At 52.5% G+C, this 27,307-nt stretch overlaps 1 protein-coding gene across 1 annotated transcript in view; it reads right to left on the reverse strand.

Annotated features, from left to right (window-relative positions):
• The window catches only part of LOC128945575 (zinc finger protein 883-like), a 121,570-nt gene that overhangs the window by 23,050 nt on the left and 71,213 nt on the right, over nucleotides 1–27,307 (reverse strand). Inside the window, exon 3 of the mRNA XM_054289311.1 lies at nucleotides 19,238–19,996. Within this exon, the coding sequence (XP_054145286.1) occupies nucleotides 19,238–19,996 (759 nt within the window). The remainder of the gene's footprint in view (nucleotides 1–19,237; nucleotides 19,997–27,307) is intronic.

Consider the following 27,307-nt stretch of genomic DNA (forward strand, 5'->3'; position numbering starts at 1 on the left):
CTTTCTATAGCCCCCAGCTTAATCAATCTCGACAATGCGAGAGTCATATCTTTAAGCTTCCAATCAATTCCCCATTGTGTGCACACTTCACTTACGACCTTTGCGACTGCTTCCATGATTCGAGGGCGTCCCCTCCGCTGCACTAGGCCAGCTGTGCAGCCGCCGTCCTCTCTCCAGGTGGATCCCCGTTCCCCGGGCACTGGTTCGATCCCGGGTTTCCGGCACCAGTTGTTGCCTTCGGATGCAAGGCAAGGCAACCTGGTTCTGAGGAAATGGCACGGCAACCCAAACTCTCCAGGGTCACTCGGGCCAAGAACACACGCAGGCACCAGTATGGTGGACGGTTCAAGACCTTTATTGTCCCGTCTTGTCGGGTTTTATACTGGGAAAGTTTTTTCTCTACGTCAGAGGGTCTTACCTTACTGTAATTGGTTAGTAAGGAGTCGAAAGTTACTAATGTTAGGGGGGACTACATTCTTGGGTGATCCTTTATCACTAGGCGTTAGGGGGAGAGGAATTCTACTGCTTTCCGTGACATCGCGAGATTTTCCGAGCGCCTAACCCTATCTACTACAGCTCAAGGCTGCAATGAGGTCATCAATTTCACTTTCCCCAGAGCTGCTGGAGCAGGAGCTCTCTGGTTCGGCTGACCCTGTTGTACCATATAATCTATTTTGCCTCCCCCCGATCCTAGGGAGCCCCACGCAGGATTTGCTGCGTCTTTTAACCCGGGCTGCACGTCCGCCCGCACCGGTGACATCCCCTGAAGCTGCTGTCCGGCGTTCACGGTTGCCATGGAAACTGACGGGGCTGGGAGCGCTGAGACCCCGCCTCCATGGGAGGTTCCCTCTCCGCCCTCCCAGCACAAGGCTCCACCCCCGGCTCCTCCTCCTCCTCTTGGGGCGGTGCCGTGGGCGGGGCCCGCCATCCATCCCCTCCCCTCTCCCAGCACAAGGCTCTGCCCCAGCTCCTCCTCCTGGCCCGGGGCCGGCGCCATCCCTTTCTCCTTCTTCCCTGGCTGGGCCCTGCCTGAGCTGCGCCTCCCCCGCCCCCCCGATCGTGTTGGCGCTGGCGGCGGCAGCGGCGGGGGGGTGGTGGCGGCGGGGGGGACGCGCGCCTTGGCCCGGACCCGAACGACCCCACCCTCAGGGCGGCAGCGACTCGATCTGAGCCTTTTTCCTCCCTTGTTTTACTTTTCTTTGCCAATATTGGCTCTTTTTTCCCTTTTCTCCCCTTTTCCCTTTCAGACTAAGGGATGCTCTTCCTTTTGCTTTGCTGCTGGGCTCCCCTGACATGCTGGCACCATAAAGAGCCTCGCATACTCCAGCTCACCTGAGCACCCTGAGGATTTATCCTCGCGTCTACGGGAAATCAAACTTGATAATAATCTCTTATCCCAACTACCAAACTCGGGCCTCGTCTGATTGCCCTCTAGCTCCTCTATACCGTGGCCAGATCTTTTCTGAGTCCAATAAGTTTGCATTTGAAAAACAAGGCTCCCCCCGGTAAGGGCTCCCCAGTTTCTCAGTGCTAATCCTATAGGACTGTCTCTCGGGATATTATCACTACAGCACTCGCAGCAGAATATACACACGGAATTTTAACAGTTCTGAGCAGAAATTAAAAGAACCAACGAGAGAGAGAAAGAGCGAGATTCCGATCGCGGCGCTCCGGAGCGGCGGTGCGGGAACGATCCCTGCGCCAGCACTGCCGGCCCCAGGCCAAGCCCAGCCCCGCAATCCAACCCCGCTGCTCACAGCGCCCGCCCTCCCTGGCCCGGGGCACAGCGAGCCCCGTACCCGCTGCGCTCCCGAGCACAAAACGCCCCTTCCCACCGCGCTCACCCGATAAACACAGCGCCCCTGCAGCCGCTCACGCCTCTCTCGCTCCTCCCGAGCTTCTCGGCCTCCCGCACCCTCTGCCCCGCACCTGGGCCCTGCCAGTGCCGTGGGCTGGGGGCAGCAGCTGCACCTTCCTCTGCCTCTGCTCCAGCCTTGCCCAGGTGCCTCGGCTCCCTTCGTGCTCGCCACAAACTGAGGCCTTCACAAGGCTGACCTAGAACAGAGGCCAGACACGGTTACACAATAAAGCAGGCATTTGTTAAAAGGCCTCCGTAGATACACCTTGGGCAGAACAAGAGCCCAGCCAGGGCCACGCCCAAGATGGACCAAAATGGCCACAAAATGGATGGCCAGTCACGAGGTCTGTCACTTTTATAAGTTCTGCTCCATTTGCATATTGGAGTTAATTGTCCAATTATGTCTTTAGATGATGAAGCCCCATCCTTCTTGTTTTTCTCTCTTCAGTGCCCGTTGTTTATGCTCTTGGGCCTGAAGTTTGGATTATTTGTCCTTGGGCTCCCAGCTAGAGCAGGAATTGTTTTGTCTCCCTGCTCTGTGAACAGAGCTCAGCATCCCTTAATACGAAGCCCAGACCCACAGAGTAAAGCAGCACAGAATCTGAAAAATAGAAAAGCCAAAACCTGAGGCATCAAATCCATGAGAGCCCCCCTCACACTCACCACACCTCCCCCTCAGCACCATCTGGACACCCCCCATTGATTGGAGCCCCCCAGAACGCCCCCAGGCCCTCCCTCCTCAGCCCCTCTGAGCCCCTGGCCCGTGTTCTCACCTGGGAAACCCCAAAACTTTGGGAATTCTCAACTGGGAAGCCCCAAATCCCTGGAAACCTCACCTGGGACCCCCAAAACCTCCCCTGGGACCTCCAAACCTCACCTGGGACCTCCCCCAAACCCTTCCAGGATCCCTCAAACCTCCCAGGAACCCCCAAAACCCCCCAGGAGCCCCCAGACTCCACCTGGGATCCCCCAAAACCCCCAAAACGCTGGTGACAGTGGAACAGAACTGGTGGCACTGGGTTGGTGACACTGGAATGGAACTGGGGACACTGGGTTGGTGGCACTGGGGTGGTGGCACTGGGACAGCCTGGAGGACACTGGGGTGGTGACAGTGGGATAGAACTGGTGGCACTGAGGTGGAATCGGTGACACTGGGCTGGTGACACTGGGGCATCCCTGGTGGCACTGGGCTGATGGGACTGAGACAGGAACACTGGGCTGGAACTGGGAACAATGGGAGGGAACTGGTGGCACAGGGACAGGGATACTGGGACAGGACTGGGGACACTGGGAGGGAACACTGGGATGGGGACATTAGGAAGGGATTGGGGACACTGGGCTGGTGGCAAGGGGTGGAACTGGTGACACCAGAACACAACTGGTGACACTGGAATGGAGACACTGGGACACAACTGTGACATTGTGACAGGGACACTGGGACAGGATGAGGGGCACTTGGATGAGACTGGAGACACTGGGCTGAAACTGATGGCACTGGGCTGGTGACATTGGTATCGGGACAATGGGGGCTGTGGCACTGGGAGCACAGGGCTGGTGGCACTGGGACAGGACTTGGGACACTGGGCTGGAACTGGGTTGGTGACACTGAGCGGTGGCATTGGGTGGTGACAGTGGAACAGAACTGGTGGCACTGGAATTGAACTGGGTACACTGGGGTGGTGACAGTGGGGCAGCCCTGGGGACACTGGGCTGGTGGCACTGTACTGCTGGCACTGGGATGGAACTGGGGACACCAGGACAGGACTGGTGGCAGTGGCACAGGGACACTGGCATTGAACTGGTGCCACTGGACAGGTGGCAGTGCCATGTCCCTGGTGGCACCTGTGCGGTGTCCCCATGACCCTACAGTGTCCCTGGGCTTGGCCCACACTGCCCTAGGGGTGGCTGAGGACGGTGTCAGTCTCTGTCCAAAGTTTCTCTCATCTGCCTCAGGATCATTGTGAAAAGGACAAAAACTGGGACCACCGAAAAAGACCCTGGTTGGAATCCTGGTCTCGCTAAGGAGAGTTGTTCACCAAGACCCTGAGGCCTGAGCAAAGCCCTTGGCTTGCCCAGCTGTAGTTTGCAGGTTTGTTTGTTTCCATGGAAGACTGAACCTAATGAAAAGGAGAAGGGGGACACCTTGCCCTTTTCTTCCCTTGCACCCGCTTCACAACAATGGCCCTGGAATTTCCCCACCTCCCGGCCTGGCTGGACTTTTCTAGGGTTATTTTGGTGGTCCTCACGGAAAACTGCAAATCTGCTTCACGACCACCGTGAGGCACGGACTGAGATGGGAGAAGCCTCTCCCTCAAGGGCTGAGACATGAGACCCCCATGTGGAGAAGCTCCCCCTCCTCCCAAGGGCTGGGACTGAAACCCCCAACCAGGGGAGGTGTGGGGGGAGGTGAGCTGACCAAAGCCAGATGTTTGCCTGCAGCTGTGGCCATTGGACCAAGGAGACAATGGCTCTCACCCACTGCTGAGAATATGGACTGTTTGTACCCTTCTGCAATACCTTTTTTTTTTCCCCAGAAATTACAACAGAGTATTCTTTACTACTTTTGATTCAATTTCAAGACTCATCCCCTTACCCCATTTAAAAAGGCAATAATAGGAGTTTGAATTGATCAGAATCTTTGAGATCTCCCCTGACATGACCAGGCAAACTCTGTTGACTGAAGACTTCAAAGGATTTCATCTCTCTGCATTTGGTAGCTATATACCTTCCTTTCCCTTCCTCCCTCTTTTTTCTTATACTTCCCCTTTTCCCCAATTCCCCCTAACGCATTTTGCTGTGGTCATTCAATAAGGATGCATTGGTTTTTGATTATTACTGCAAATCCCCTGTGCCGTGCCGGGTTCTTTTGCACTCTGAGATCAATTCACGAATCATCACAAACCCGTTTGTAAGGACGGGTTGTGACATTAAATTGGTGTCATGGACAGGATTCTGACAGACAGAGGGGTTTGCAGGGCTGTGTGCAGTCTGTACCAGGGGAAGGAAGTTTCACAGCACAGGGTGTGTGATTCGAATTTCTTGCGATCTGCACACGCACAGGTGAAAAAAGCAATCCTCATACTCTGCTGAGGGTTCTGTCTCCAGTATTTCACAAATGATCTCTCCATGCAAAAGGGGGAACTGTTTCTGTTGTGTTGGTGTGCATCTGCACTGTCTGGGAAGGAAGAGAAAATTTGAAGAAATTAAGCAAGGGCCTCCCAGGCAGATCCGTCCCTTCACCTACCCAGGGAAGTGAGGGGAAACACAGCAAGAGCTGTGTGGTTGTGTAACTTACATCAGTATTTCCCTGTCAAAGTTTTTGAGCCCCTTTACAAAATAACTGTTTTGTGTGTGTGGGTGTGGGGTTGTGTGTATGTGGGGGTGTGTGTGTGTGTGTGTGTGTGTGTATCTGGACTGTCTGGGAAGGAACGGGCAACCTAAAGAAACTAAGCAGGGCCTCCCAGGCAGATTTTGTCTCTTCACCCACCCAGGGAAGCAAAGGGGAACACAGCAAAGCTGTGTGATTCTGTAACTTAAGTTTGCACCTCCCTGCTGTGGTTTTGGTCCCTTCACAAAATGACTCAAAACCTCAGTGCAAAAGGTAAAGCTGAATTTTATGCTCTGCTTGCTAAATACAATGCCATATCTTCTCCATGAGGAGAAGAGTGGGCAAACTGCAATTGGTTTAATTTAGAAAATATTATTGATAGAATATGTTCTTTGCAACATTAAACCTGGGCAAAAATAAAACCCTCCACTGCTCAGTTTTGGGAGTTTGGCTCACAGCAGCCATAGAAACTCCCTTTAAGTCCAGAAGTGAGGAAAATGCTACAAAAAACTCCCTTCAAAATCCAGTTGAAGTTCTGCAAAAACAATTTGATGAAGAAAGAAATTAAAATAATTTATTACGGGCTGCCTTGAGAGAGGAACATGTTAAAAATTCACAGAACGCTGATTCCACACAAGAGACAGAGGAGAAGGAAACTTCTCACATTAATCAAAATTACCCTCAAACAGAATTAGCTGTGATGAAAAATTGTGGGGAACACTGTTGTTACAATAACACAAAACCTCTAATTAAAGCAGAATGCAGCTATATCAATAATGAGGATCTTGACCTGCATGTAACCACCAAAGAAATCCCGTACACTGCTACTGATGTGGTAGATAGGGACAGGCGGTCGGAAGATCACGGGATGTAACGGAAAGGCAGGACCCCCTGTTCCCCTAAGATAAGATATCACCCTAGGAATGTAGCCCCCCTAACAGTAGTAACTTTCCACTTCACTTCTGGTAACTTTCCACGCCTTACTAACCATAGATAGTAAAGGCAGACCCCCCCTCTGACGTAGAGACCCCCTTAGACTATAAAACCCCATGAGAAGAGATAATAAAGGCCTTTGACCGTCCACCACATTGGTGTCTGTGTGCTTCATTGGCCCGAGCGACCCTGGAGAGTTTGGGTCGCCGTGCCGTTTCCTCAGAACCAGGTCGCCTTGCCTTGTATCAGAAGGCAACAACTGGTGCCGAACACGTGGGAGCCGATCAGCACCCGGGGAACGGGGATTCGCCTGGACACAGGATGGCGGCTGCACAGCTGGCCTAGTGCAGCGGGAGGGACGCCTCCGGACTGGCGTGGACCATGGAAGCCATTGCAAAGGTCGTAACAGAAATGCATGCACAATGGGGTATAGAATGTAAACTTAGAGGTTTAACTCTCACATTGCCGAGACTGATTAAGCTTGGGGCTATAGAAAGCCCTGTGGATATCCTACATTCGGGGGTGTGGGATAATTGTACAAAAGCTCTGGCGGAGGTCACTATGTCCTCGGGCTCAGGGAAAGCCCTAAAATCGTGGGGCAGAGTAATCCAGGCTCCGCAAAAAGCTCGACAAGAGCAAGAAACCTAGAAAGCTGCGCGAACCTGTTTATTAGCCACGCCACAGCTCGGGGTGGGCGCGACGACACAAACTGCAGAGGGTTTTGATCCAGGCGAGTGCGCGGAGGCGCAATCGCCAGAACCCCCTCAGCGAGTGGACTCACCATCGGAGGGGGGGAACACGCGCGTTCTGGCAGGGGCTCGCGGAGGAGGTGTGGAACGCGGCCGGAGTGTTGGACCCCGTAGGGATCGGTAAAAACGCCCCCCCACCATATGCATTTGAAAATGGCGCCGAGCCGCATGGTCAGGGCGGAAAGGAGGAGGAGGGGGGCAGAAGTGCAGTCAGCCTGCTTAACAACGCGTGCGCAGGCGAGCGGGGAGAAGGGGCGGCCCCCACAGTGGAGAGTAAGACCAATCAGAGCACTCTATTCAAATTAGGTCCTTATAGGGCAAGGGCCTCCCCCAGCAGGAGGCGGAGGGACCCCAGGGAGAGGGAACTGCCCGACCCCCGCAGGAAGGGGCGGTGTCGGAGCCTGAGAAAAAGGCTGAGCAGCCCGGAAGCGTCCGGCCAGTCGACGTCCGGCTCGGACTCAGGCTCGAGCTCTGAGCTCGAGAGGGAATCGGAGGGTTCCGATTCGGATTCTAGCTTTAACAGAGAGAGAGCAGCGGCATGTAAGGTCACTAGTTACAGCGCTCCTGCATGGGTGAAGGGGTTATCAGAGAAAGACCGGACCCCGCTTACAGATTGGTGGAAAATAAAGATGGCTTGCGCGGAATGGGCCCCGTCTGCGACACTGGTGTTCCCGGTCCATGCGGGGGGGGCAGGCGGAAACCAAAGGACCTATTCCCCAGTCAACCCAAAAGATGTGCAGGCAATTGTTAAAGCGATTGCGGACAAGGGAATTAATTCTGCCATGGTTTCCACACTCATTGACGGCCTTTTTGGTGGGGATGACATGCTTCCCTTTGATATTAAGCAGATGTGTAGAATGATTATTGATGGGGCAGGGATGATTGTTTTTGAACAAGAGTGGGAAGACAATTGCACGAAGCAGCTAGCCTTGGTAACGGGAGCAGACCACCCACTGCACGGCTCCAGCATACAGAGGCTAATGGGCACAGACCCCACTATGATCACCCCCCAGGCGCAGGCTGAGAGCTTGCAGGCCCATGAGGTCATGACAGCAACCCGTGCTGCCTGAGAAGCCATCCTCGATGCTTCCAAAGTAATAGCCAAACCCTCCCCATGGTCTTCTATAAAACAGAGTGAGAGTGAGAGCTTCACTCAGTTTGTGGACAGGCTTCAGGCCACATTAGATTCCTCTGCGTTACCCTCAGAGGCTAAGGGTCCGCTGCTGGCAGAGTGCCTACACCAGCAATGCAACTCAGCCACCAAAGACATTTTAAGATCACTGCCGCAGGGGTCTAATATAGCTGCCATGATCAGACACGTTGCAAAGGAGGAACATCTAGCTCCCATCCAAGCAGCAGTTCACACTGCAATAACCAGTGTGATGGCGTGCCTTAAGTGTGGCCAGGCAGGCCACTTGGCAGTAAACTGCCCCCAGCCAAGGCGCCTATCAGCAGCTGCTCCACCACGCCAAGGGGGATTTAGGGGACTGTGCTGGGCATGTGGAAGGAAGGGGCATTTAGCTAAGGAATGCAGATCCAGGCCTCAGGGAAACGGGAGAGGGAGGGGGCAGCCGGGCCGTATCCAGCCTCCTCCCACCTGGAATATGCAGCGGCCCAGCTACAGCAACCCCCAGTGGGGCAGGGGACCCTCATACCCCATGCCTCCACAAGGAGCAGTCAATTTTGCATCCCCACCTACAGTGCAATGGCAGAGCTATGCAGCACCCTCAGTAACACCTTCGCACCCCCCACCGCCACAAGCCGCGCCAGTGCCACAAGACCAGCAGGAGACGCCCCAGAGCGGGATCCCTGGGTGGCCTTGGCTATGAGAATAGGGAAGGAACCCCTGATGGTGTGGGAGACACGCCGCCTTTACGGCACTCAGGATCCCCACGTCATAGGGTTTCAGTTTTGGGCGGACACGGGATCAGACTGCACGATTTTTCCCAAAGCATATTGGCCCGGACATTGGCAATTCAAAGAAGTCCCTCCAGTGAACGGAGTGGGAGGGCAGTACCGGGCATGGAAGAGCACCCAGCTGGTGGCTATAACACTTCACACAAAAAAGGGACCAGAACAGACAGTGGCGATCTATCCCTACATTTTGCAAAATTCTCCACCCCTGTTAGGAAGGGACGTTCTTTCCATGCTAGGATTCAGGATTACAAATTTATCATGAGGGCCACTGCCGTACACCCTTCGCTGCCAATCAAATTGACCTGGAAATCATCAGACCCCGTATGGGTCAAGCAGTGGCCCCTGACAGAGCCTCGAGCGGCAGCCTTGCTGGAACTGGTCGACCGCAAACTGCAAAAGGGTCACATAGAACCCTCCATCAGCCTATGGAACACCCCTGTATTCATGATCCCCAAAAGGTCCGGAGAAGGCTATCGCCTCGTCCACAACCTGAAAGAAGTGAACAAGACGATCTGACCCATGGGTCCAGTCCAGACACTGCTACCCACAAACTCAGCCATCCCTGCAGGGCAGCCATGCGCAGTGCTGGACATCAAAGACTGTTTCTTTTCAATACCCCTGCATCCCGAGGACAGAGAACAATTTGCCTTTTCCGTGGTGTTTCAAAACGGCGAGCGGCCCAACCTCCGCTTCCAATGGCGAGTATTGCCACAGGTCCTTGTAGACAGCCTCACTATATGCCAAATTACCGTGGACAAAGCACTGACTCCAGTCCGACACTCCTATCCCACCACGACCATCATTCAATACATGGACGACATCCTAGTTGCAGCACCATCGGGAAGCCAAGTAGATCACCTGGTGCTCACAATCACGGAAACCCTTCAGGCCGACAGCTTTGAGATCGCGAGTGGAAAGATCAAGAGAGGACCCTGCGTGACCTTCCTGGGAGTGGGAATCACAAGCTCCTACGTGACACACCCCAAGGTGAAGGTCAGTAGAGACATCAAGACGCTCCACGACGTGCAACGCCTGGTGGGATCGCTGCAGTGGCTTCGCAACATCGTCCTGATTCCTCCCGAGGTCATGGACCCTCTGTATGACCTCCTGAAAGGAAAGCACCCGTGGGAACCCAAGGAGCTGACGCCGCAAGCCACGAGCTCCCTTGACTTCATCGAGAGCCAGATGTCCACTGGCATACTTGCCAGGTGGAACCCTGCCGTGCCACTGGACCTATACGTTCACTTTACACCAAGGGGGGAGTGGGAGCACTGGCCCAAGGACCTTTAGAAAAGGCCCGACCAATACAATGGGTGGTCCTCGGAAGACCCGCTTGTGCATTTTCCCCGGGAATCGAATGCATCGCCAACCTCATCATGAAAGGCAGGAAACTCGCCTTGAAACACCTAGGAACCGAGCCGACAAGCATCCACCTTCCGTTTCGCAAGCAACCGACCATGGAGTCAGCCACAATATCAGAGTACCTAGCCCTTGCTCTCACCGGCTTTGGAGGAGATATCTCCTACTCTGCCAGACCACCCTGGACTCAGCTGCTGACCGTAGTCGACATGGACATGCCACCGAAGGTCAAGGACAGACCGCAGCCGGGACCAACGGTCTTCACAGACGCTTCCTCCACGACTTCAACCGCAGCAGCAGCGTGGCAGGCAGGAGAGCAATGGCACTGCGTCAAAGTGAGGGACCCCACACTGTCAGTGCAACAACTGGAGGCAGCAGCAGTGGTCTTGGCGTGCAGACTCTTCCAAGGCGAACACCTCAACATTGTAACGGACTCTATATTCGTGGCAAGGCTCTGCCTAGCCATGGCAGGACCAGGAGTGTCAACATCTGCAGCAGCCCTAATGCTGGAAGAAGCACTCTCCTTGCGACAGGGCACCGTGTCAGTCATCCACATCAACAGCCATGACCCAGTCAAAGGTTACTTCCAGATCAGCAATGACAAAGTGGACACCGCAGCAAAAGGCGTATGGATGTTGCAGGAAGCTCGTCAGCTACACGAGTTGCTCCACATCGGAGCAAAAGCACTGGTGAAGAGATGCGGAATCCCGACAGCGGACGCGAAACATGTGGTGGCCACTTGCCCTCACTGCCAGAAGTCACCCCTATGGACCTGTGGGTATCCCGTATAACAGTACCTGCAAGGTATCCCGTATAACGGTACGGGGCAGGCCATAGTTGAGAGAGCAAATCAGACCCTGAAAACCAAGATAGAAGTGTTGGCAAAAGCAGAGGGCTTTGCCAACTCCACTCCCCCAGGAGATCAGGCGCGTATGCTGGCAACCGCTTTGGTAGCACTGAATCAATTTCCTAGGGAAGATGAAACAAACAGTCCCATTCAAAAACAGTGGGCCACCCGAACGCTAGAGGAGGGCCCACAGGTTGTAATTAGAAACAAGCTAGGCGAATGGGAACGGGGCTGGAGGTTGATGCTCACGGGCCGAAGGTACGCAGCGGTCAAAAAGGATGACAAAATCAGGTGGTGCCCACTTAAGTCAATCAAGCCCGACCTTCACAACGAGCAGAATGAGACTGACGAGAATTGCGAGTTTCTGTTTACAGGACATGCTCGTGGGACGTCCTCGTGACGCGTACATCCCCATTCCAGAGGAAAGAGACAGACCACCAAGCTGCCAGGCAGCGCCTGAGAGACCTGCACGGGTGAGACCCAGGCATCAAAGGTGTTTCTGTGTGATTTTGCTGTTGGGGCTTGTTGCCAGAGGGCAAGCCAGCCCAGACCACTACCCCCATCGGCCATTCAGGTGGGTCATGCGACACCTTAATAGTGACAAGGTGCTCAAAGAAATCACCACACTGAACACCCCATCCTTCGTGCTCCGCATTACCGACCTGTTTCCAGGACAACCAAAGGTAGACTCCAATTCCCCACACTCCACACACATGTACCTATCCTACTGGTTCCCAGCTTCAAACCCTGGGAAAAGCTACTGCAATCACCCAGGGTGGGGATATTGTGGGCACTGGGGCTGCGAAACCATAGTTACCGATGCCAGACCGTCAGGGCCTGGGTGGGATCCACAAGAGCCCGACAAATTCTTACAGTTCACCTGGGCACCCATCGGCTGCAAAACACCTGTCTTCCTCCAGGGAAGCTTTTATCGAAATCGCCATAAAGTCCCAAAAATTCGGAAATGCACTGGCTACAACATGACCGTCTTGCAGCCAGATCACTCTAGTTGGGCCATAGGCAGAACGTGGACAGTGGTCCTTCAAGGGTCGAAAGAGAGGGTGAATGTGCGAATTATCAGGTTCCAACCGTCGGCACCCCGAGCAGTCAGACCCAACAAAGTGATTAAAAGCGTGCCGAAAGGGAGAAACGCGACCTACCCCAAAACCTTACCCACAAGGATCAGCAATGTCCCGACCGGCCATGCGGAAGCCTTTCAGATAAGCCGCTCAGCTGGGTCGGACTCAGACCCAATCCTTCGTATGTTACAAGCTACCTTTGTATCCCTGAACGAATCCAACCCTAACTTAACTGAATCCTGCTGGCTTTGTTACGATGTCAAACCCCCCTTTTACGAACGAGTCACTTTAAACATTCCCTTCAGCTACTCCACCGCAGATGCCCCTCACCAGTGCAGATGGGATACCCCCCGCAAAGGAATCACCCTGAGTCAAGTCACAGGCCAGGGCAGATGCTTTGGCAATGCAACCCTAGCTAGGCGGGGAGGCAACGTCTGCACCAAAATTGTCAAGCCCAACAGGAAAAACAATAAGTGGGTAGTCCCATCCGCATCTGGGATGTGGGTTTGCCAGCGATCCGGAGTGAGTCCCTGTGTGTTCCTTGCCAAATTCAATGACTCTAACGACTTTTGTGTCCAAGTTCTGATTGTTCCTAGGGTCCTGTACCACTCAGACAAAGAAGTGTACCATCTTCTTGAGGAACCCAGCCGGATCCACAAAAGAGAAGTAACAACAGGTATAACTATTGCAATGCTGCTCGGCCTAGGAGCAGCCGGAACGGCAACGGGTGTCTCAGCCCTAGCGACCCAGCACCAAGGACTGTCCCAGCTGCAAATGACCATCGACGAGGACCTGCAAAGGATCGAGAAATCCATCTCCTTTCTAGAGAATTCAGTCTCCTCACTCTCGGAAGTGGTCTTGCAGAACAGGCGAGGCCTGGACCTCCTGTTCATGCAGCAAGGAGGCCTGTGTGCCGCCTTGAAAGAGGAGTGCCTCTTCTACGCGGACCACACGGGAGTCGTAAGAGACTCCATGGCGGAACTCCGAAACAGACTGGCTCAGAGACAGAAAGACAGGTCTATTGGCATTGCTGCTTCTAGCAGTTACCTTCGGACCATACCTGCTGAACAAGCTGGTCTCATTCATTCAGACCCGCCTAGAACAGGCCAACATCCTGTTCATGGGCCGGCGACAAATGCTGTGAATTCAACCAGGGAAGACTGCCAGTCACAAGTCCTAAACTTGCCTGGCAAAAACTTACTCAGGTTTACCAAACCCCTTTCCCTTGTCGAACTACAACCTTATACCTCATTTCAGTGCCTATGTATAAGACTACCTCATTCATTTGTGAAAAAGGGCGGGGGAGATGTGGTAGATAGGGACAGGCGGTCGGAAGATCACGGGATGTAACGGAAAGGCAGGACCCCCTGTTCCCCTAAGATAAGATATCACCCTAGGAATGTAGCCCCCCTAACAGTAGTAACTTTCCACTTCACTTCTGGTAACTTTCCACTCCTTACTAACCATAGATAGTAAAGGCAGACCCCCCTCTGATGTAGAGACCCCCTTAGACTATAAAACCCCACGAGAAGAGATAATAAAGGCCTTTGACCGTCCACCACATTGGTGTCTGTGTGCTTCATTGGCCCAAGCGACCCTGGAGAGTTTGGGTCGCCGTGCTGTTCCTCAGAACCAGGTCGCCTTGCCTTGTATCAGAAGGCAACATACTGAATTAACAAAACTTGCAAAGCAGTATGGGTTTCTCCCCCACAAATCCAAAACAGAACACAAATGTCAAGTGTCTCTCACCGGGGGACATCAGATTCTTTTGTCAGAACAAGCAGTCAGTGGGTGCTGGGAACATGGGGTGTGCTTAACAATGGGAGACAGACGCATCCCATGGTCCCTGACTCAGTGTGCAGCTCATTGGACAGGGGCCTCAACCCCTTGGAAAGGGGAGACCTTTTAACCAGAGCTGGTACCCCCGGCCAACCCCTGGAAAACATTCACAAAGCTGCTTGCTTGCAAATGATGCATGAAAGAAAATCGACTACAAGCTATGAGTTACCTATGCAATCACCTGTAAAGCCTGAAATTACAACTCCTTTAATTCTAGGGCTTTCAGAAACACTTAAACCTACAACCACTCTCCTTTAAAAAACCATAGTAGCTGTATCTCCTGTAGAAACACCAGATAGATTTCTTAGTAACCAGAATGACCCATTTGTTCCCCTTTATGACTTGCTGAGCAAAGGGGTGAAATGGGATTGGACTCCTTCTCAGGAGGCAGCATTGCAATTGCTGATTTTTGAAGCAACATCTCACCAAGCACTGGGCCCTGTCCATCCCACAGATCCCTTTCAGGTGGAATGGGGATTTGCCTCCTCAGGGCAAATGTCAGTGCACATTTGGCAGCAGGGTCCTGAGGGTCCGACAAGGCCTGTTGGTTTCTATTCCCGTGGCTTCAAAGATGCTGAGAAAAGATACACTACCTGGGAAAAATGATTGTTTGTGGTTAGCTTAGCTCTCATAGGAGTGGAAAAAATCTTAGCAATACAAGAAACTGAGAGCTTGGATAGCAGCCAAGACAAAATTGCCTCTGTGATTAAAGCAACCCCTCCTTTCTCTTCTGCTTCTGCTAACAGAGAGGGACAACGCAGTGCTCACGCTGAGGAACTGTTAACTTTCTGGAGTATTTTCCAGCGTGAGGGACAGAATTCTTTTCTTGTCTGTATTTACACTGAGTCCTCTGCTGTGTTCATATTTGGGTTGGTCCCAAATATGGGACTGATATATAGGCTGATGCTTTTAAAGGAGCTACAGGAGATAATTCTGTTAAAGCAATGCAAGGATGGTTTGCAATTTTCCTAAAACCACAGGAAATTCAATCTGATAATGTTTCTCACTTACTGTCAAAGGTGTGCAGGATTGGGCAGAAGGTGAAAAGATTAAATGGACTTCTCAGACCTCTTACTATAGATGGTGGGTAAATGGGTTCCAAAATCACTGCTTTTTGCCCGACAGCTCCAAGCATAATTCCTTCACTATGGGGACCAGATGATTTCAAGAACCCAGCACATCACCCTGGACAACCTGTTTTGGTGGAGCCCCCTACTGTAGGGGAAGTACCACTGCTGTTCAAAATGTCTCTGAAAATTCCATTGTTCTAACTTTTTCTGCCTATTCGTGGCAGAGTCTGTTGTGTTTACTTTTACAGAAGAAATCTGAGGGACATGAAGACCTGATAAACCATGATAACACTAGAGATGGACAACAGAAATCATCTTTTCCCTTCCCTTTATGGTAACACCAGGTGATGATTTTACATGTAACATGTAAATTAATTGAACTTGAATAAATTGGCTGCCACATCCAGAGATTTGACCAAATTACAACAACCATAGAAGTCATCCTTACTGGCATTGGGAATCAGTGATTGCCATCAAACATTTTACCAAATTGGGAGAAAGTAAATGTAAATGATCACAAATTGGTTATTGATGCACTCGCTTCTACACAAAACAACGTTTCTTTGGCTGTCAGCTGTATCCAGGCGCAATTGTGGATGCAGTCAGTTGCTGCCTCAATTATAAGAGCAGGTGAAGAAGGCACTTTTCCCACTAAAATTTGGAAAATAATTTGGGACAATGCCACTTACTTTGAAAGAGAATTCCAATCCTGGTGGAACTTAGTGAATTTTACCTATGACCCCATTTCAAATACAGCCACTTTTTGTGTTAACCATACACAATGCCTCAGAGCATTTGATTTTCCCTGTTATAGCATTAGAACTGAATTACAACAAAGCTGTTCTCTATCCCATAGAGAATGGGACCGTCAAATTGGTGAGAAATGGCAAACTGTCGGTTTAGAATCTTGTACTGTCCGAGAACAACAAGGGCTCATCTGTGAAATCAATGCAATCAGAGCTCAAGACATTTGTTTAGACACAGAGCAAAATATGTGTCATTTTGAAATTTGTCCTAACAAGACTTCTGAAACAGTCCTTATATACATAGGCAATAGATGTGCATGCTTTAGAACCATTTGTGATTTTGTATTCGTAGAGAATGTTGTAGTAGATACTAAAAATCTTTCCAATTTCTGCGCTTGTAACTTTACCAAGATTACAGGATGTGATTTCTCTTATGAAGCCCCACTTACCTCTCACTACCTGTTGCAACACACTGATTCACAAACTGATGCCTACTCCTATTGGGATGAATCTCACTTTGGTAAGACAACTGCTGCTCCATCGAGACTTGGTTGAAATCTTGGAGAAGATTCAGAAAAACGGACAGAAAACCCTGGTGACTGTTCATCACAATGTGAGACAGATACATCGTGTCATGGAAAGAGTGGAGGAAGATGCCGAACACAGATGGTGGGATACTCTTTTAGGCGGTCTCCTACTGCCACGGGTGCCCTGAACAGTGTGTGCCATGCCATTGTTTTCCTTTTGACTCTACTTCTGTTTGGTTTTATTTTATCAGCAGTCCTATTCATTATGAATTGGAGCATGAAACAGCTGACAAGATTGATGTCTATAGTTCATGCACACAACTTGGCTGATGTCCTCTACACTATGGACATCCCCAAGACTTTGACACAAAGCAATTATGAATGAAGCCTATGTGTTTTGGAATAATTCCTAATTTCCATTTATGATTTTGTGGGAATTACTTTAGATTTTTAGTGAATTGTCTTAGAAAATCTTTTTTAAAATTAATGCTTGTATGATTTGTAATGATTTGTTTATTGCTTTTGCTTTGGATTATTTGTGACTGGTTTCAAACATTTGAAAATTGTCATAAAAGTAATATTGTTTTAATTAATCAACCATTTGTGAAAATTGTTATGATAATCAATATTAAATATGTTTGTTTATTGTTTCCCTTTTCCCCCTCCTTTTCCTATCCTTTCTTTTCCTTCTCTCTCTTTTTCCTCTCTTTCTGTCATCCCTATTTTTCCGGGTTATACTACCAACGTACTGCGAGTTCTGCAGATTCATCAACGATACTCCAAAGTTCTGCTGATGAAGATCCCTCAAGACAATTGTGAGTAATGGTGTCATGTGAGAGTCTGTCCGGATTTTCCCTCATCTGCCTCATGATCGTCATTGGGGGACCACTGAAGAGAAGACCCCCGCCTCTCTTAAATCCCTGGCTCCAAAGGAGAAAGTCATGTGCCTGAGACCTGAGAGCGTTGCTAAGCCATTGTTCTCACAGGTGTTGTTTGCTGTAGGCTACACTGAGCCCAATGAGAAGAAGAAGAGGACACCGTGGCCGTTTTGCAACAACAGCCTTGGAAGCTGTCCCACTTCTTGGCCTGGCTGGACTTCTCCTGAGTTTCAGGTGGTCCCCCCACAGAAGACCCTCACCTGTTTTACAACCACCGTGACAGACAGACTGAGATGTAAGGAGCCTCTCCATCAAGGACTGAGACATGGAACCCCCATGTGAAAAGGCCCCTCTGCTCCTTCCAAGGACTGGGACTGAAACCCCCAGCCCGGGGCAGGTGTGTGGGGGAGGCAAGCTGACCAAAGCGAGACGTTTGCCTGCAGGTTGTGACCCCTGGACCAAGAAGACAATGGCTGTCATTTACTGCTGAGAGCATGGACTACCTGTTACATCTGTTCCTTATTGTATCTGTTCCCCACCCTCCGCAATTTTCAATAGAGTTATCATAATAAAAACCTCTGAGTTAGCGAGAGACTTCGAGATCTCCCCGACATAACAGCGGATCCTCGACTGGACTGGACCAAAGGACTTTGTCTCTATGTTTGGTAGCTCTATCCCCTCTCTCTTTCTCTCTCTCTCTCTTTTGTCTCTCTCTCTTCCCCCATCTTTTTCTCTCCCTTAATCCCTCTATCACATTTTTCTGTGCTCATTCAATAAAGGTGCATTTGTTTCGATTATCATTGCAAACCCCCTTGTACCACGTCGGATCTTTTTGCACCCTGAGATCAAATCCATGAACCATCACGAAACCCGTCCGTGACGACGGATCATGACACCCCCCGAGGACCCCTCCCCAAATTCCCCCCCAAAGTCCCCCCAGACCCTGCTAAAACTCCCTCAAGTTTCCCATGGATCCTCCCCAAATCCCCCCCAAACCTCCTCAAGACCCCTCCCCAAATTCCCCTCACGACCCCTCCAGGACCCCTCACCTGTCCCTGCGCCTCCTCAGCAGCTCCTGGAGCCCCCCCGTCCTCTCCCAGCGCCTCCCCCGCTCTCTCCAGTGCCTCCCGCAGGACCCGCCCGAGCCTGGGGCGGCTCCCGGGGGTCCCTGAGGGGGTCCCGGGGGGTAGGGGGGGGGAGGGAGCGCCCGCTCCATGCCCGGCCCCGGGGTCAGGGGGCACTGCTCCATGCTTGGATCTGATTGGCTGCAGTGGCGCAAGGAGGGCGGGAGTTGGTGAGGGGAGGCATGCGGTGATTGGTTGGTTCGGCGCGTGAGAGGCAGGCGGTGGGGAGGCGTGCGGTGATTGGCTGGATCGGTGCACAGAGAGGCTGGTGTTCCTGAGGGGAGACCCGTGGTGATTGGCTGGTTTAGGACGGGGCGCGAGTTTTTTACAATAAAAAACTCTCAGGCAAAGACATGGGAGTAGAAATAACAGTTCTTTATTAAGAAGAATTAAAAATACAAATGCAGTAGTACAAACAAAAAAAAAACAGTGATAGAGTCAGTATCCTCCAGGAATCCAGTGAAACAGGTTCATCCTCTTGGAATACAGTGGGAATAGGGCTGATCCTTTGGGAATCCATTTCTTAACTCCTAAAGGCAGGGGAAAGCCAGGGCCATGGAATTTTTACAGGGTATCCAAAGGGTGGAGCTGGGGTTTGGGTCAGGGGAGGAGTTCTTAGCATCATAAGGAGGGTGAGATCAAATTCCTGCCTCTTAGCAACAGCAGCACTCCACACAGAACGCATCCCCAAATCCTAAATTCCCTCTAAAACAACTGAGAAAATATGCAACGTCAGATATATTCGATCAATTTCCTTCATTTAAACCAGTTTGGGGTGTTTTTAAAGGACGAAGGTGAAGCAGAGGATAAATAGGGCCAAACCAAAAGTCTAAGCAGCCAGATGTGTTCCCAACATGGATCACAGGGAATCTGAGTGACCAGGGCTGTGCCCAAAGTGCCTCCTCCAGTGGGGGATGGAGCTGGAGCAGCGCACGAAGCTCTGCCAGCACTCTGGGCACTCGCAGGGCTTCCCTTAGTGGTGCCTCCGTTGGTGTCGGGTCAAGTTAGAGCTGCTGGAGAAGCTCTTCCCACACTGGGGACACTCGTAGGGCCTCTCCCCAGTGTGGATGTGCCGGTGGGTGATGAGGGTGGAGTTGTGCTTGAATCCCTTCCCACAGTTGGGGCACCGGAAGGGCCTCTCCTCTGTGTGAATCCGATAGTGCTGGAGGAGATGGGAGCTGGTCGGAAACCTCTTCCTGCATTTATCACACTCGTAGGGCCTCTCCCCAGTGTGCATGCACCGGTGCCTGACAAGGGTGGAGTTGTCCTTGAATCCCTTCCCGCAGTCGGGGCATTGGAAGGGCCTCTCCTCTCTGTGAATCCGATAGTGCTGGAGGAGATGGGAGCTGGTCTGAAACCTCTTCCCACACTTGGAACACTCGCAGGGCCTCTCCCCAGTGTGGGTCCTCTTGTGCCTGATCAGGCTGGAGCTCCGGCTGAAGCACATCCCACACTCGGAACACGTGTACGGCCTTTCTCCAGTGTGGATCCTCTGGTGCTGGTTCAGGCTGGAGCTCTGGCTGAAGCTCTTCCCACACTCCCCACACTCGTAGGGCCGTTCCCCAGTGTGGATCCTCTGGTGCTGGATCAGGCCGGAGCTCTGGCTGAAGCACATCCCACACTCGGAACACTTGTACGGCCTTTCTCCAGTGTGGGTCCTCTGGTGCACAATCAGGATGGAGCTCAGGCTGAAGCTTTTCCCACACTCCCCACACTCGTAGGGCCATTCCCCAGTGTGGATCCTCTGGTGGACAATCAGGGAGCAGTTCCACCTGAAGCTCTTCCCACACTCCATGCACGTGTGGGGCATCTCCCCACCAGGGAGCTGCTCATGGAGCACCAGCTCCGAGCTCTGGCTCCGTCTCCGGCCGCCTTCCCGGCCCAGGCTGGCTCTTTCCCCCTCAGATCCCCGCCAGCTGCGTTTGCAGCCCCTCCTCGTGCGGCATCTCCAGGGCTTTTCCTCCCCGTTGGCTTCCTGCGCCGTGGAGCCGCTCAAAACGGCCTCTTCCACCAGGTTCTGCCGCGGGCATTTGTCCTCCCTGCTCTCCATGCTCACCTCCTGCTCTGGGGGAGGAAGGACAAGGACAGGATGGGATTTGCCTCCGTGCCACAGGCAAGGACAAGGAAATCCCCCAGGGCTGAGCTGCTACTGGGGCCGTGCCAGGCTGGGAGATGGAGCAGCACAGAGGGGAAAGGGGCACTGACTTCCTCCTCACCTGCCTCAGTGTCCCGGGGCATCTTCCTCTTCCTCGCAGCCTCCCTGGGGTTGGCAATGGGAAATCCTGGTTTGGGGAAAACAACAGATGAGAACATTTGTAGGAGTGTCAGGGGTAGGACGGTCGGGACGGACGGAGACGAGAGATCTCTGCTGCCAGGGCGTGGAACTTGCAATTTATTGCAAAGGGCCTGGGTGCAGGGCCCTGCTGGGAGCTGCCAGGCACAGCTCGGGGCAGGCCCGAGAGAAGAAAGGGGTAGAGAGGATGAGAGGGTAAAAGACAAAGACAGGCAAGAGCATAACACAGTAACGTTCCCATTACAACACACTAAGTTTTCTTCTGTGTTGAATATTCTACTTCTCACCAACCAATCTAGTACAAGATACAAATCCTACAGAATTTACATACAGCCTGTAAGAATCATTACATCACCACACTGTGTTACATTTTACGCCCTAAAAATTCCTCTTTGGACCCCTTCTGCTGAGCTAGTAGGGTCTGCTCTGACCCTTGGATCTGTGTGCAAGCAGAGGGAATTGTTTCATCAAAAGGGGATTACCTTCAGTGGGCCACACCATTGTTTTCCACTTGTTCACTGAGGTATCTCAGAATTGCTTTCATTTCAGTCTTCCTAATACTTTCTATATTCTCAAAATCTTTTGCAAGACAATTGTATTTGTAAGTCTTTCCTGTTTCACCTTCCCCAGCACACACTGAGTTTGAAGGTCCCTGTGCCCGAGTTCATCTCTACAAGTCACCGGCCACCTCGGCTCCAGAAAAACCTCCCAACCACCAAGATTCAGCCCTGAAAAAGCCTCCCAGGAGTTCCCCATCCCTGGTCCCTCCTCTCTGGTGTTCAGGGGTTTTCCCCCGTCCCAGCTGTTGGGGGTCATGCTTGGATTGGGGGTCCCCCTTGTGCCCGGTGCCCACCCTGCCCAGGCTGCTGGCAGTCCCAGCAATGCCAAAAGCTCCCCCCGCTTCGCTCTCCCCATTTCGGGATGCCGGGGATTTTTGGGCTCCCGGGCTCCCTTCTCCCCTCATTCTCTGCTCTGGGCTGCAGCGGCTCCAAGGAGTCCCCCCTGCCCCTCTCCAGGCTCTTGAGGCTCCCGCCAATGGCGGCGCTACCCCCTCTCTGGACTCCCCACTTTGGGCTCCTGGGGGACACAGGGCTCTGCTCCTGCCGGCAGCTTCCACCGCCACCCCCTGATGTCCCCTCAAGGGACCTTTTCCGCTCAGCGTTGGACTCCTTCGTTCTCCAAACATCCCCCCAAAAACCCCAACCCAGGGATCCCCCAGGATATCTGGGCCGAGCTCCCCCTCCCCGCTCACCAGCACGATTGTGAGGCAATGATTCCACAGGTGGGGGCTGCGAATTCAGGCAGGGATCGACCGTGTGGTTCCCTCAGCTCAGCCTCCATCTGCCTTTGTCCCTCCTTTTCCTCTTCCTCCCACTCCTCCCCTTCCTTTCCCCCTCCTCCTCTGTCTTATCTCCACCTCCTTCGCCTCTACCATCCCTGCTCTTCCGTACCTTCTCCTCTTCCACCTCCCAAACCCCAGCTCCTTCTCCTCCTTCCATTGCGGCTCTCTATCTGCCTTCATCCCTCCTCTTCCATCCCTTCTACCCCTGCTCCTCCTCCCTAAGCCCACCTCCTCCTCCCCCTTCATCCCTGCCCTTCCCTCCCTCCTCCTCCTCCCCCAGCAGCAGCCACACACTCGGTGCCCTGTTCCCGCAGCCCTCGCAGCCCGCGGCAGGAGCGGGGATGGAGCTGGGACAGGTCGGGATGGGCAGCGTGGGGCTCTCGGCGGCTCCAGCCGCTGCGGGCGGGGGGAACCCAGCCCGGGCCAAAGGAGAGGCAAACTGGGCAAAGTGGGGGCAGAGCACAAAGCTAAGGATGCAGCAGAAAATGGAGCTGAAAGAGTTATGTTAACATTAACTCCAAAGGAGGAAAAATTGGAAATTCCAAAGTCTAGGGAAGCCGAGAAAAAAGATTTAAACACGACAGGAAGTGAACAAGATAAATCAGGGAAATGGAAACTTCTTGATGGAAGACAATTACTTAATAAATGTGCTTCTAAGAAAATATTAGAAGACATGCATCAAAAAACCCACTGGGGTATTCAAGCATTGTGTGATCATTTTTTAAGGAACTATGGGTGCGTTGGGATTTTTGGAGTTGCAAAGCAAGTAACTGAAAGATGCTTAATTTGCCAAAGGATAAATGAAAAGGTGATGAGAAAAACAACATTAGGAGGTCGTGAGTTAGCTCATCGACCATTTCAATGTATCCAAGCAGAAGTTTTGATTTCTTAGGCGTTGGATTTATTTGTAAAAAAACCCATTTACCTAGAAGAGAATATGCAATATGTTACACAGAGGATTTTAGAAGAAAAAAAAATCTTTAAAGTATCAGAAAGCCCCGAGAAAAAAAAAAGGGAAATGAAAGGGAAGGGAACAAGAGGAAAAATCAGAAAGAGAGTGGGATCCTCTGCAGGGCTTGCCCCCTCCGTTCACAGCTGAGGCGCCTGTCCCGGGTCCCGGCTCGCTGCCCGCCTCAGCTCCGCCTGCCCCGGTTTCCATCCCAGGTGCGGCCTCACTGCCCAGGGCAGCTCTACCTGCCCCGGCGATGTCGCTCAATTTGTGTGCCCTGCTCCCACTGCCTGGCCCGCGGCCGCTCTGCCGCCCATGCTGGGGAAGATGGGGGTTGCTCTGTCCTGCCGCCTGCTCCGAGGTCACCGCGCCCACTGCACCCAGGGGGGTCCCAGCCATCCCATCCCCGGCTGCCCTGCCCGTGCCACCTGCGCTGGGCACCGCCGCTGCTGCCGGGCTCTCCCACCTGCCTTTCCTCTGCTGGCAGCTGCCGGATCAGCCGCCATCAGCCATGTTGGGGCTACCCACGCTCCGCCTCGGGCTCCACGGGAAGATCCCCCTCTGGCGATTCCGGCAGCAGACCCTGCCCACACTCCCAACGAGCCTCGGCGGGATATCCTCCCCTGACCCCGTCCTGCTCTGAGTTACATCCCCTTGGTAACCACAGCTCCGGCTGTTCAGGGAATCTCTCTCTCTCTACAGGAAGCACTTTATCGAAACACTAGGAGCTCAGTTAAAAGGCAGCCCTCTCCAAATTCTGTCTCAAAACACAGGAGAAAGGCTATAGAAGGTAAAAAAGTGAAAGAGTTAGATGAAGGGATTGCTCTATTTCCATTCAGAGAGGTTCCCATGGGAGGGATGCGCTGCCCCGCCCCGCGGGAGCCACCAGCGCCCCTGCCGGCCGTGCCCGGAACTGCACCCAAGGGCAAAGCGCCGCAGCCCAAAGGCCGGGACTGGGTCCGGGCTCTGTTTGCTGTCAGTGCCGCAGCTGTTGGTGTTTCTTTGCTTTATTATACACACTAGTAAAGAACTGGTATTCCTATTCCCATATCTTTGCCTCAGAGCCCCTTCATTTCACTATTCTAAAAATTAAGAGGGAGGGGGATTGCATTCTCCATTCCAAGAGAGGCTTTTTCTGCCTTCCCGAGCAGACACCTCTCTTGGAAAGCAAGACAAGCACCCACAGGCACTGAGGGGGGCTGCAGGAGGGGCACAAGAAGGCCCTGCAGCACTTGGGCACAAAGGCACAGCAGGTGAGTGCAGGAAGGGAGCAGGAAAAGGCCAAGCTGAAGGCAAAGGCCAGGGCACAGTTCCTACAGCCCCTGAGGGATCAACCCCAGGGCCCAAGGGGGCCCCAGCACCCAGCGCACGGCTCGGCCACAAGCACATGGCAGAGGCATTGCCCTCCTCGGCAGGGGAGAGCCCACCCAAACAGCCCCTGGCAAGGAACCAGGGCTCCAGCTGCACGGCACAAGGACACTGCAAGCACAGACAGCAGCACCCTCAGGACCAGCAAGTCCACCCCTTGATGGACATGGATTGGCAGGGCTGTCACAGCTCCCATCACACCAGGGACCCTCCACACTGCAGCCCTTGAGAACATTCAGGGTGGGTCTGCATTGAGAGGACGCATTTCCTGATGGACACAGGGGCCTCTCAATCCACTCTGAATCTTAGACATATAGGGGGGAAAATGCTAAAAATATGTTTGATTAGTGAGGAGTTAAGTGGGAAAGATGTGTGGTTTTATTCAAGCACTATTGGTACATCTGGGAGAGAGATTTGAAATGCATGAATTTTGACTTGGTCCGAAATGTTATCATGATTTACTGGGAAGGGATTTGATCGCTAAACTTGGAATGCAAATTAATATTATAAAAGGTGATACAGAGGCCAGTACTGTTGTACCTTTGTGTCAAATGTCTGGCGAGGTCCATGCTCAAGTGAATCCAGAAGTGTGGGCAGGCCCAGGGAAATAGGGAAATTTAGATATGGAGTCTCTCTGAAGCACTCTGAAGCAACCAGGACAAGTGGTGTCTAAAAGCAACACACTGTTCCAGGGGAGGGAAGGAAGGGGAATCAGACACAGCGCAGGTCACCGCCCCATGTTCAGCTCAACCCGCGCAGCTGTGGGTGCTTGTGAGAGCCTGGCACTGAAATGCCCTGAGCAGGAAGGCTTCAATATCTTCTGCTGACACCATGGCACCTAACAGGGGGGCAAAAGCAATTCTCACTGCTTCAGCAACCACTGGAGCAGAAATCAAGGCATGTTCTCCCACAGGAAGCTGGGCTGGCACTGAGCCCGCCCTGGCACTTTACTGCTGCCAACACCCAGCCAGGACATCGGCTCCTTCCTAAGGAGTGCAAAGCAGCACCACTGGTGGCCAAGGGGCCCATGCCAAGTGTCCCTGAGGCCAGAAACAGCCGCCAGCACAGCTCTACATGGGGGGACCCCTCAGCCTGGCCTCAAGGGCTCTGAAGCCCCGCAGATTTGCACTTCCCCCCTGCAGCAGGAGGATGGGAGGCCGCCCCTGAGCCTGCCCTGAAGGCAACGCAGCAGCAGCCAGGGCTCCACAGCGGGCCAAGCCCCTGCGCCTGCCCACAGATCCTCGCCTGGAATCCTCTGCAATCCTGGCCACCCTCCTCTGCCATCTCCAGCCCCTGGGGCCAAGCCTTGCTGCCACTGCTGCAGCTTCAGCGCTGGCTGGGCCTGCACTGCCACAGCTGCTGGGGAACACCACGGCACAATTCCACTCCGGGCCTCACTGACACACACACTCTGGGCTGCCTGCCATTGCACTGCTGTAAATGTACCGAGTTTGGTTCTTTTAAACCTTATTTCTCTACTCAGGCTTGGTTTTCTTTGCCTTAGGGAAATGAATTTTAAAGGGTTTTTTTAAGGGGTGTTACAGTGCTCAATGAAGATGAGTTTAGCACCTGAACAGACTGGGAGCAGCACAAAAGAGCCCCACAGAAATAACGACCAGCAACAAAACATCAACATTGCCCAGCAGCAGGAAGAGAAGCTTCATTCCAGGCAGCCTGCAGAGCAGCTTTAGAAATGCAAATGAACACTGCTGGGCAAAGCCTGGACAATGCACCTGGGTCTCTTGCCTGGGGCAGGAATTGGGCTGATTCCCTCTGCCCCTCACCCCAAGCTCTGCCTGCTTGCACTGATGGAATTTGCACAGCTCAAGGCAGAACCCAGGGGGAGGATATCTGACCCTGCAACACAAACGGGTGAGGCTGCAAAGGGAAACAGCACATTGAGAGCGTTGGGAAAACTTCACTATAAATAAATGGGGGGAGAATCATCCCGCTGCCCACTCCAACATGTACTGTCACTGTCTGTGTTATGTAGGTTATATTAAAGCACTGGGGGTTTTTTGCTACAAAAAATTCAGGGAAATAAGCTGGGAAAACAAGGATTTGATGATTTAATTAGAGAAAAGCAGTCAATTGATGCAGCCCTGGCTGGAGAGAGCGCCCAAAAATAGGGAAAAGATGAACGGCCAGCAGAACAAATCCTACAACACCATGGACCAGCCCCTGGGAACCCGAACCAATCCATATCAGGAGCCACAGAACCCATTTCTCATTTCAATGGCATCATTAGATTACAAGTTCTGCTCAGAATTATAACCAACCAGACAGCTCCAGCTCCTGACCTTCCTGCTGACCAATCCACTGAAATGAGGAACACAACACTTCACCATGGGATGGCATCAGATCATCTGTTAGCAGAAAAAGGAGGAGTTTGTGGAAAATTAATTGACACAAACTGCTGTTGGCAAAAAGATGAAAAAGGAAAAGTGGTGAAACAGATAACAAATGAATGAAGAAATTAGCTCATGTACGGATTCAAACGCGGAAAGGATGGGAATGGGACACGGTTTTGTGGCTCCGTGGCAGATCATGGGTTAAACGAATGCTGTTTCTCCTCTGATGTGCTGCAGCAACTCTCATCTTTTTACCATGCTCCACACCTTGAGAGTGCAGCTCATTCAGCAGCTGAGCGAGGGGCCAGGAACTTGCAGATAAGGAAGCAACGGGCGAAACCACCAGCTTCAATAAATGTTACTAATTAACATGGATTGCTGCTCACAGAAAGTCCCGCTAAGTTCCTGAACTTCCAGAAGAACAAGGATTTAACAGAGCCGTGAATATCGGCTGTTATACAAAAGTGGGGGTGCACATTAACGGGGACATGCAGTTGGCGGATCGGGAGGTCTGAACCTTCCAAGCACTTCAGCCAGTGCACAAAGGGAGAGGGAGATGAGGCCGGGAAAATGAGGATAAAAAGGAGGCTGCGAACTACAACAATGGCAGAGAGCGCACAGCAAATGCCCCACGGCCTCTCCCTCTGCTCAGCAATAAAGTCACTTTTACAGGACTCCTCTGTCTCCTCTGGCCACAGAAACCTCCGGCCACGGGAATTTCCCCGCACAGCCCCGGGCACGGGGCAGCCC

The sequence above is a fragment of the Melozone crissalis genome, unplaced genomic scaffold (assembly GCF_028551555.1).
Source record: "Melozone crissalis strain CALT ecotype California unplaced genomic scaffold, PUWL_Pcris_2 ptg000066l_1, whole genome shotgun sequence".
NCBI classification, from domain to species: Eukaryota; Metazoa; Chordata; class Aves; order Passeriformes; family Passerellidae; genus Melozone; species Melozone crissalis.